This window comes from Ranitomeya variabilis, chromosome 5 (assembly GCF_051348905.1).
Source record: "Ranitomeya variabilis isolate aRanVar5 chromosome 5, aRanVar5.hap1, whole genome shotgun sequence".
Classification (NCBI taxonomy): Eukaryota; Metazoa; Chordata; class Amphibia; order Anura; family Dendrobatidae; genus Ranitomeya; species Ranitomeya variabilis.
In genome coordinates this window covers 518,968,158-518,979,409 of record NC_135236.1, presented here as the reverse complement: position 1 = coordinate 518,979,409, position 11,252 = coordinate 518,968,158, and the positions used below count along the sequence as shown (strand labels likewise).

Here is an 11,252-nt window from a genome sequence, read left to right as displayed (position 1 = left end):
GCCTCCACAGATGATCCAGCATCTCTCTACTACGCATTAACCCTAGAAGCACCATACTAAATATAACCCATTCCAGAACTACTACTCTCACCCTTCACATTACATTAACCTTAAAGGCTGACTGTTCTCAGTAAGGGAAACAAAGTAATAATATAGATACGATGATGCCTATTAATGGCTAACAATATTTGTGTGTCTCTTACTGAGCGCAGTCACTCTTTTTTTTAACGGGAACCAAACCCTTTTTGCCTTTTAACCTTAAAAGCACTCCACATTAAAGCCCAACTCCAGAGGTCCCCTTATAGCTCCTATTAACCCCCTCGGCAGCCCCTGAGATCCCACCATGAGCACATTCACTCTCGCCCGTGCTGTGATTCCCTGCTCAGTGCGCCCCCTGCTGCTCCCGGCCGGCGCTGCACTGTGCAGGAAGGAGGCAGCCAGCACCGGCCGTACACTGACGTCACCAGCGCAGCTTCATTCTGAACACGCCCCCATCCCATTCACAAAAAGCGCCTGCCCCCCGCTCTGTATATATAGCTAGTGTGAGCCGAGCAGCCTCAGCCAGCCAGCACAAGGCTAACGTAACCCAAGGACACAGGGCTGGCTGATCCCCCAGCAGGACTCTATTCCTATTTATTGTAACTTTCAGACAAGGTGGTCACAAGGCGACTGCGGCCATTGGACTAGTGCACTACAGCAGGACTGAGGAAGCACGGATCGACGAGAGCTATGGTCAACATGGAGATTTGTGCCATGGATTGCAGCACCCTGAAAGCCCTCCTGGCAGAGCGGGCCCACAAGTGCCTGGTGCTGGACTGCCGATCGTTCTTCTCCTTCAGCTCGTCTCACATCATGGGCTCCAGCAATGTCCGCTTCAGCACGATCGTGAAGAGGAGGGCTAAGGGCAGCATGGGCTTGGAGCACATCATCCCCAACGAGGAGCAGCGCTGCCGGCTGATCGCGGGCTTGTACGAGGCGGTGGTGCTGCTGGATGAGAGGACATGTGAGCTGGAGCCCCTCAGGAAGGACAGCACCATGATGCTGGCTGTGTCTGCCCTGTGCAGAGACCCCCGGGGCAGCAGGATCTTCTTTCTTAAAGGTACATTGAGCTTTCCCTCCAAAAAACCCTCGTCACTGATAAGATCCTCTCCCTTTAACCCCTGCAGAGCCATGTGATCTCATGCTATCCATTCTCTTTCTCAGGTGGCTATGAAGCCTTTTCTTCTGAGTGTCCAGAATTCTGCAACAAATGTTCTCCTCCAGTGGGACTGAGCTTGCCCCTGAGTGCCAGCAGTGTGCCAGGCAGCGCGGATTCCAACTGTACCCCCTGTGGGACCCCACTATATGATCAGGTTGGTATATGTCTTGTCCCTTTAACTTATGAAAGGGTTAAAGTTACAGAAGCTTAGATGTTACCATGTGCCCAAAGTAGCACAATGCCAAGGATAATGTTTACCACCATCACTGTGAATATGGACATTTGTGATCCCATCAATGACCATATCTTCTCTTTTCTTGCTCCATTATAGGGTGGACCAGTGGAAATTTTGCCCTTTTTGTACTTGGGCAGTGCCTACCATGCTTCCAGAAAAGACATGCTGGATACCCTTGGCATCACAGCTCTGATCAACGTTTCTGCTAACTGCCCCAACCACTTTGAGGGACATTTTCAGTACAAGAGCATTCCTGTGGAAGACAGTCATAAAGCCGACATCAGCTCCTGGTTCAATGAAGCCATAGATTTTATAGGTAAATATTTCTACAATGAGTTACTGGTTAATAATGAAAAATATTTAGAATTGAGAGTCCTCAGTGGTTGATACCTTTTACTGGCTAACTGAGAAGATGGTAACAAATTGCAAGCTTTCGAGACTACGCAGGTCCCTTCCTCAGGCATAGACTAATACAAATTCTGAAAAAACACATATTTATGCACAATACAGCCCCCCAAAAATAATGAGAATGAGATAATGAGAAAGTTGTCGAATTTATCATTAGATCTGAACGGGATTGGTCATACTATCTGAGAGGGTTAGGAATGGCCACAGATTCGTTTTTTTACTAGGCTATGGAGCTCATTGTTTATATGGGGTCTAGCTGACCATAAGTCAATGGGATTAGCTCCTTTTGTGTTCAGCACTGCCCCGAAGTGTTCAGTGCTAGTAATGTCCCTACTGAGCATAGTCTATTTCTAGCCCTTACATTGTAGACTTCCGACACTTGTTCTTGTATATTGTTCAGCGCTTATAATAACCTGTTGTATTTGTTTTTGTTTTCAGACTCTATAAAAAATAAAGGAGGAAGAGTGTTTGTCCACTGTCAAGCTGGTATTTCTCGATCGGCTACCATCTGTTTGGCCTATCTAATGAGGACTAACCGGGTTAAGCTGGATGAGGCTTTTGAGTTTGTCAAGCAGAGAAGGAGCATCATTTCCCCTAATTTCAGTTTCATGGGACAGCTTCTTCAGTTTGAGTCTCAAGTACTAGCCCCGTCCTGCTCGGCAGAAGTTGGTAGCCCCTCAATATCGGTTTTGGACAGGTCGGCGGCGACCACCACTGTCTTCAATTTCCCAGTTTCCATCCCAGTTCACCCAGCAACGAGCTCTCTGAGCTACCTTCAAAGTCCAATCACTACATCACCAAGCTGCTGAGATCCACAGCAACAGAACTGGACTGAAGCACATGGACTAAATGTGTTACTCTTAAGTGCAATAATTTTAAAAAAACTTTTATTTTTTACCATTTTCTTTTCTTTGAAGCCGTCACGTCCTTGAAGGGCAAGATGAACTGGTGAAACCACAATGAACATTGCAAACTGACATGACTTGTCGTGATTTTGGACATATGTCCTGACCACTGAGGAAATCAGAAAGTAGACAGGTCACAATTGCCTTTTTTTTTTTTTCTACGTCTAAATCGTATTTATAATCTCCGTTTCATGGGGATTCGACAGTGTTTTTCCATTCCTTTTTGTACTGCTTATAGTGCAAGAGAAGGCTGCTGCCTATAAAAGAAGATAATGTACGTCCTTTATTTATTCTGCAAGCTTCGTCCTGCCTTCGGATGCCTAAGATTTCAGCTTTTCAACGAAGCAAAGAAGAAATACCTCAGTATTTTCTGGTACTGTAATTCCTGTTGTAGTTCAAGACCAGCTTCAGTTTTCAAAGCACTGATGAAGAAAATAGCACTAGGCCGGAGCCTTCTTCTGAGTTTGCTGACAACTGTATATATGCTTTCATCTTATTTATGATGTAAAATAATATATATCTTCTCCTGGGAGAAGACATTTTTAATACAGAACTATGACTTTTTATACTGAATAGAATAAATTATGACTTTGTACTGAAATGTGCTGCGTATCTGTTATATTAATTTGCTGTTAAATTACAGGGCGGCCATATTGTCTGCGCCAATAAGAGTACAACTCAATGACAATTACACCCAGTAACATATTGTACAGTACGGTGCAAGTAATCACTCACATTAGTCCCTGTTGGGCTCACAGTTCCTTTCCCCTTCATTGCTCATGTACACGATTATATCAGATGAGTCCCATCCCCGTTTTGATAGATAACATTCATCCCTATGTAATTTTTTTTTTTTCCTCAAATTGAGTGTCTGAGGTAAAAAGTCATCAACATGTCTGATTTTCATCTGAATGTCGGGTCAAAATCGGCTATGCAAGTCTATGGGTCTGTGGAAAACGTCAGACCACACTCGGATAACATCCGGCCGAGGTACAAATTTCACTGACTGACTAAATGAAGAAGATGGACAATCCTTTTTTTTTTTTTTTGGTTTTTCTTTACCTCAGAAAAACGTATCCCACCCTGGTCACAGTCTGACTAGGATAATTGGACCGTTTTTCTCACATGGAAATAAAATGGCTGTGTGACCCTAGCCTAAATCATACACATGGGAAACCTATTGACTAAATGCTGTCAGTGATGCCAGTCTCTGTACAGCACTATGGAATATGTTGACACCAAGTATATAAGATGCAGACAAAAAATGACAAAGCTTCTATACTTTAAATATTCTTTTATTATGACCCGATATCCTAAATAAACTGAAGATTTATGCTATAGCATTCTACATTTAGCAAAAATTATCCTTTTAGTCTCAACATATACAGTGTCAGTCAATGCTAGCTTCACATCGCACTTGACCATACAGATAGCAGAAATGTCTAGTTAAAAAAAAAATATTCTTATATATACTGAACTCACCAGCCATTACTTTTCTACTGGGACCTTAACTCACAATTAGTACCGTAGTTCAAAAAAAATTACATATACTGAACCCAAGAGGCAATATCCCTCTACTGGGACCTTACCAGGCCGAACATGGTGTCGCTTAGGCTCCACCGTTGATCAAAGTCCCTGTCAATGTTTTTAAAAGTTGATTCCAGCAGACCAATGGGTCACGGAGGAGAATCACCAGTCCTGAAAGCGGGTATCATTTTTTTTTTTCGTCTCTGGAAAGCAGTAGAACATTAATATAGGCCCAAGCCGCATCAATGATGTTGCTAAACTAGAGATAGGTGCAGCCGTAGAAAGTCCCGCTTAGGGACTCCCTGACTGCACCTCCCACAAGTTTGGGGGCGCCTCGTTAGTGAGGTACAGCTATGGGTAGGCATATTCAGAACGTGTACCACACGCATGGCTCAATTTTAGAACAACACAAAATTTATGTGTATTGTATGTGTCAAATATATGTAACTAGCTATACAGTTGCATGGATTTATAGCCTCATTCATGTACTACATTTGTGTTGCAAAATATATGAATACTTAAAGTGTAACTAAATGTTTACATATTTAAATATGTTTTCAAGTTCTGTTTAGTACTGCTGATCGGTGGTCCTGTGCCCATTCTTCAGGGAAAGCACATCAATTCATCTCTTCATTTAAAAGATTGTCTGGGCTGAAACATAAAATTCTCATTGTAATATCAGGATTTTTCTGACATTTTTCAAAGTAAGTGCATCAGCTTCAGCAGGTCTAAGACGTCTGTGCATTAATGTTTGGTGTATAAACTTTACATTTTATCTATGGCACAGAATCTCCACCTACCATTTTTAGTAGACACACATCAATGCTGTACTTTTTAGACATTTAACCATTAAAGAATAAGTTAAATAATAAAAAATACTCAAGTCTTTCTGAAAACAGCATGACATTTTAATTCCAAAGACACGTTGAATTCCAAAGACTGCAATAAAATACCAGGCTTGATCACTAATTGCATTTAAAATAGAGAAATGAATGGTTTTATTAGAAAGGTCAACTCTTTACTTGCCTGCATCTAATATGGAATATATGAACAAAAGTGAAATAATTCCATGCTGTGGTTTTTCGCTCTTACTTAAATACATTTCAACACTTTTTTTTTTAGTGTGAACCTGATGACAGAGAACTCCGTATGACTGATAAAATATATCTGTTTACATCAAGTCAGAATCAGATGACACATGAGAACATTGCAAAAAAAGATAGAAGAGAGATTGTAGTGATTCGTATGTATCATGTTTCATCAAAAATAAGACAGGGTCTTAGATTATTTTTTGCTCCGAAAGATGGTCTAGGCCTTATTTTCACAGGATGTCTTTTTTTTTCCATCACCAACATTCCATATTTATTATTCAACAAAAAATAAACATTTATTCAATTATAATCATGTCATCACACAAACACTGCACATACACACGTAAATACACACACACTGCACATACACACGTACAGTAAATACACACACGCTGCACATACACATGTAAATATACACACACTGCACATACACATGTAAATATACACACACTGCACATACACATGTAAGGATACACACACACTGCATATACACATGTAAATACACACACACTGCACATACACATGTAAATATACACATACTGCACATACACATGTAAATATACACACACTGCACATACACATGTAAGGATACACACCCTGCACATACACATGTAAGGATACACACACTGCACATACACATGTAAAGATACACACACTGCACATACACATGTAAATATACACACGCTGCACATACACATGTAAATATACACACCCTGCACATACACATGTAAATATACACACCCTGCACATACACATGTAAGGATACACACACACTGCATATACACATGTAAATACACACACACTGCACATACACATGTAAATATACACATACTGCACATACACATGTAAATATACACACACTGCACATACACATGTAAGGATACACACACACTGCATATACACATGTAAATACACACACACTGCACATACACATGTAAATATACACATACTGCACATACACATGTAAATATACACACACTGCACATACACATGTAAGGATACACACCCTGCACATACACATGTAAGGATACACACACTGCACATACACATGTAAAGATACACACGCTGCACATACACATGTAAATATACACACGCTGCACATACACATGTAAATATACACACCCTGCACATACACATGTAAATATACACACCCTGCACATACACATGTAAATATACACACGCTGCACATACACATGTAAATATACACACCCTGCACATACACATGTAAATATACACACCCTGCACATACACATGTAAATATACACACGCTGCACATACACATGTAAAGATACACACACTGCACATACACATGTAAGGATACACACCCTGCACATACACATGTAAGGATACACACACTGCACATACACATGTAAGGATACACACCCTGCACATACACATGTAAGGATACACACCCTGCACATACACATGTAAGGATACACACACTGCACATACACATGTAAGCATACACACGCTGTAGTAGAGTGAGATGAAAAATATAATTGCCTAAAAAAGTCAGAGAAAGCCAAGTTAGGCTAGGTTCACACTGCGTTAGCAGCAGCCCGTTCAGCACATACGCTAACGGGCTGCTGTTAACGCAAGTGCCGACTTGTCATACCGCTAGCGCAGACAGAGCATCTTCTAGCTCTATCTGCGCTAGCAGTGACGGACCCGGAAACGCTGCAGCCCGTGTCCCAGGGTCCGTCACTCAATGATGGCACATCGCTAGCGCACGCCCATTGTGGGTGTGCGCTAGCGATGCGTCCGACATTGGACTCAATGGCGGCGTTAACGGACTACGTTACACCGCGTTATGCCGCAGTGTAACGTAGTCCGTCTAACGGACGCCAGTAACATAATGTGAACCCAGCCTTAGAGTTCAGGGGTTCAGTCAGAATCATGAGTCTAGAGGTCGGGAGTGGGGGGGGGGGGGGTTGGGGTTCAGTCAGAATCAAAAGGCATAAAAGACTCTAACAGTAAGGTCTTCCAAGTCTTATTTAATGGTCAGCCGGGTCAGAATACTAATATTAATTGCACTAGAGTAGAATAAAAAAAAGCATTGCATAGCTGGGACCGTTGAGGGGAGGCAGGAGTTGTAATGACGCCACCTAAAAATCCCATTGGTTGCTGAATCTGTACTTTCTTTTGGTCAGCTGACTTGCTCCTGTGCTTTTGCACAGTTTGCTCCATTTTATTTTGTTAAGGCATGCAAAATATTTACAGCTAAAATTGTCCAACGCTGAAGATGTAATATTGATATATTTTTCTCTATATATGTATGTATATATTTATATATGTATCCAATATTGCCAAGTAATTCTCCCTTTATATTGCAGAGTGAAGTGTCCGCTTAACCAGCAACACGTCCACAACAATTTCTGCCGACTGTACGGTCGTGCGAACATACAATTAATATTGGTCCACTAAAAGCGGCTGCATAATACAAGCACATATGATAATAAGATGTCCTAATGGACCCATTAGATCTTCATGTATTTGGCAACTTGTACAGACTAAATTATAATCACATCTATTTCTATACAACTGGAATTATTAGAACAGACTGTTCCATGGCTGACATGCTAAATAAATCCCGAGGCTGAAGAACTGTTGAAAGAAGCAATTACATAGAAGTAATTCTTCAGGGATTCTGTGAAATAAATTGATGTGTTAATGATATATTGATTGAGATTCATTAACGACAGGCAGAATTACGTATGTCCATGTCTGCAATGATGATAATTGTGTTGTATCTCTAGGATACATAACGTAAATGCTAATGTCTACATGCAGTAATTGTTTATTGATGTGTTCTGCAGAACAGGTAGATTTTATATTAGAGCAGTTCACTCTCCATCTAGCACTGGAGGTGAGGCCCCTATCAAGTAGCTGTCATTACTCATATATGCATGGCTATTTTATTATTATGGCTCCATATTAACTGTCAAAGGGGTTCTCCGGACAGGATATATGGTGATCTATGCGTAGGATAGGTCATCAGTATCAGATCAGTGAAGGTCTGACAGCTCAGTTCCATTTGTGTAGTGGTCACTCTCTGGTACTGCAGAACAGCTTTTTCTCAAAAGTCCCAGGTAGTCACAGGTCCTGCAGAACATCTACTCACGAGAATAAAATGGAAAAAATATATTCAGTTCACCTGTGTAATGACCAAACCCAAGAATAAGTCAGCATTACATCCAGACCTAAAAACGACCATAAAGTTTCCTATTGATTTCAAAAGAAGTCCTACAAAGATTTATTCTTATTCTAGATTTTTATGGATCTGCTTAGTGGTCTGTGATGTTATATGGGCTGTATGTAGAGGGCTCTGCCAAATATATGAGACCTAAATAGGGGGCACAAGGAGTTAGTTTCGTATGAGACTCCTTAGCATACATTGGAATCAATCTTTTTTTTTACAATTCTCCAATAGTGCCTCAAAAGTAGGTTCAAGCACCAGTTTGGGCTGCTTGGCGGAAATGACCCAGTGTGTTTATTTTAAATACTCAGCAAATTAGCAGACAAAGTGGAAATTATACTCTTGTAAATCTTGTTTCCTGTAGTCGTGGCAGTAGCGCACCATATGGGATGTCAGATCCTCCCTAGGAAAGTAGGACAGGTGGTAATTATTGAATGAGTTAATCTAGTTCTGTGCCTGCCTTTTCCACACAGAGAACCTTTGTGTTGAAGGGAGATCTCTCCAACCTCATCATAGCACTATGTCAATGTATTGAATGGGAAACTTGGACGCCTTCCGGACGCAAGAAGACAGCTTATAATTTACAACATAAGCTGAAGTAAACTATATTAGAAGTCTGAGCCAATTATATTTCAATTTGTGATGCATGGTCATCCTAAAGGCGTAATAAATTCATGGAGCGGTATTATGTAATTGGCATAAGGCCACGGTCACACGGTCAGTATTTGGTCAGTATTTTCCCTCAGTATGTGTACGCCAAAACCAGGAGTGGATGAAAAATCCATAAGTGGTGGTGACCTGTTTTTATTATAATTTTCCTCTGATTGTCCCACTCCTGGTTTTAGCTTACACATACTGAGGTAAAATACTGACCAAATACTGAACGTGTGACCGTGGCCTTAAAAAAAGATGTGTTCTATGAGGTGTATTTTAGTTAAATGGGTTGCCCAGGCCATTTATTGAGGACAATGTTGGACTGGGGTGCCTAGGGCCCACAGGTCAGATTTACTCTAGAATCCCACACTACAGATGCATATTAAGCATTATATCAGTTAGAGCAGGGCATCAATTGTAAAATACTGGTGACTCCTGCCCATCTACTGTGCCTACACCATAACTATGATGTACAATTATGATGGTCTGCATTAAAGGGAATCTGTCACCCCAAAAATCGTATATGAGCTAAAGCCACCGCCATCAGGGGCTTATCTACAGCATTCTGTAATGCTGTAGATAAGCCCCCGATGTAACCTGAAAGATAAGGAAAACAGGTTATATTATACTCACCCAGGGGCGGTCCCGGTCCGGTCCATGGGTGTCGCGGTCCGGGTCCGGCGCCTCCCATCTTCATACAATGACGTCCTCTTCTTTTCTTCCTGCCGCAGCTCCGGCGCAGATGTACTTTGTCTGCCCTGTTGAGGGCAGAGCAAAATACTGCAGTGCGCAGGCCCCCGGGAAAGGTCAGAGAGGCCCGGCGCCTGCGCACTGCAGTACTTTGCTCTGCCCTCAATAGGACAGATAAAGAACGCCTGCGCCGGAGCCGCAGCATGAAGACAAGAAGAGGATTTCATCATATGAAGATAGGAGGCCCCGGACCGGACCGCGACGCCCATCGGACCGCACCGGGACCGCCCCTGGGTGAGTATAATATAACCTGTTTTTCTTACCTTTCAGGTTACATCGGGGGCTTATCTACAGCATTACAGAATGCTGTAGATAAGCCCCTGATGCCGGTGGCCTTAGCTCATATACGATTTTTGGGGTGACAGACTCCCTTTAAAGGGATTCACCAGTGAAAATTACATGCATAATTAAGAGGGTTTACAGAATAAAAATGTTGTGAAATATCTTTAAAATAAAAAAGCCAATAAGTCTGTGTGCATAAGCCTTTGTGTGGTGATAAGTCTTATTTGGAAGATTAAAGGGGTTGTCCGATACATAACATTTCCTGTTTAAATGTCTATTTTTAAGCCCTAAACACTATTGTAATTTGCTGTATTTGAAAATTATAAACCAAAGAGTGCTATGGGAAGACTACACAAGGGAGGATTTTTTATATATGTATTTTCCATGTCGTATTTCACAAATTAGCATAGACACATGCAGTGCATATACTGATGGGGGAACCTCTAGTATATGTTCACGGACTGAACAATTAGTGCAACTGTGTTAACCATATACCAACTGTTGGAAAGAGCTGGATTGCACTAGTTCAATTATAATCCTCATATATAGATTAATCTACTATATTGATAAAAGGTGTATAAAACACACAAGGGCAATATTTAAACAATTTTTGAGTCAATGTATAAATTCCATACTGCCACATACACACTTGGTCAATATTGAGTCAAAATTGTGTCTAGAATCTGTGCAGGGTACAATGAAATCTCAAGACTATCAAGGGATTCTAGAGAGAAATGTGCTGCCCAGTGTCAGAAAGCTTGGTCTCAGTCGCAGGTCATGGGTCTTGCAACACGATAATGGCCCAAAGCAAACAGCTAAAAACACCCAAGAATGGCTAAGAGGATAACATTGGACTATCCTGAAGTGGCCTTCTATGTGCCCTGACCTAAATCCTATTGAGCATCTTTGGTAAGAGCAGAAACATGCAGTCTGGAAAAGGCAACCTTCAAACACGAGACAACAGGAGCAGTTTGCTCTTGAGGAGTGGGCCAAAATACCTGTCGAG

The 11,252-nt window shown here is 41.5% G+C and overlaps 1 protein-coding gene across 1 annotated transcript; it reads left to right on the top strand.

Annotated features, from left to right (window-relative positions):
- The first annotated feature begins 539 nt into the window (after positions 1-539).
- DUSP1 (dual specificity phosphatase 1) lies at positions 540-3,347 on the top strand. The gene is made up of 4 exons (XM_077265790.1): positions 540-1,099; positions 1,204-1,352; positions 1,530-1,749; positions 2,280-3,347. Exons 1-4 carry the CDS (start codon positions 730-732, stop codon positions 2,648-2,650), a joined length of 1,110 nt encoding a protein of 369 aa, XP_077121905.1. The 5' UTR covers positions 540-729; the 3' UTR covers positions 2,651-3,347.
- Positions 3,348-11,252: the final 7,905 nt, after the last annotated feature.

Excerpts from the sequence above, each read along its gene's own strand:
- DUSP1 (XM_077265790.1), top strand. The coding sequence starts at position 730 with ATGGTCAACATGGAGATTTGTGCCATGGATTGCAGCACCCTGAAAGCC. Across the intron at positions 1,353-1,529 it reads GGACCCCACTATATGATCAG|GGTGGACCAGTGGAAATTTT; the intron begins GTTGGTATATGT and ends GCTCCATTATAG. Across the intron at positions 1,750-2,279 it reads TGAAGCCATAGATTTTATAG|ACTCTATAAAAAATAAAGGA; the intron begins GTAAATATTTCT and ends TTTTGTTTTCAG.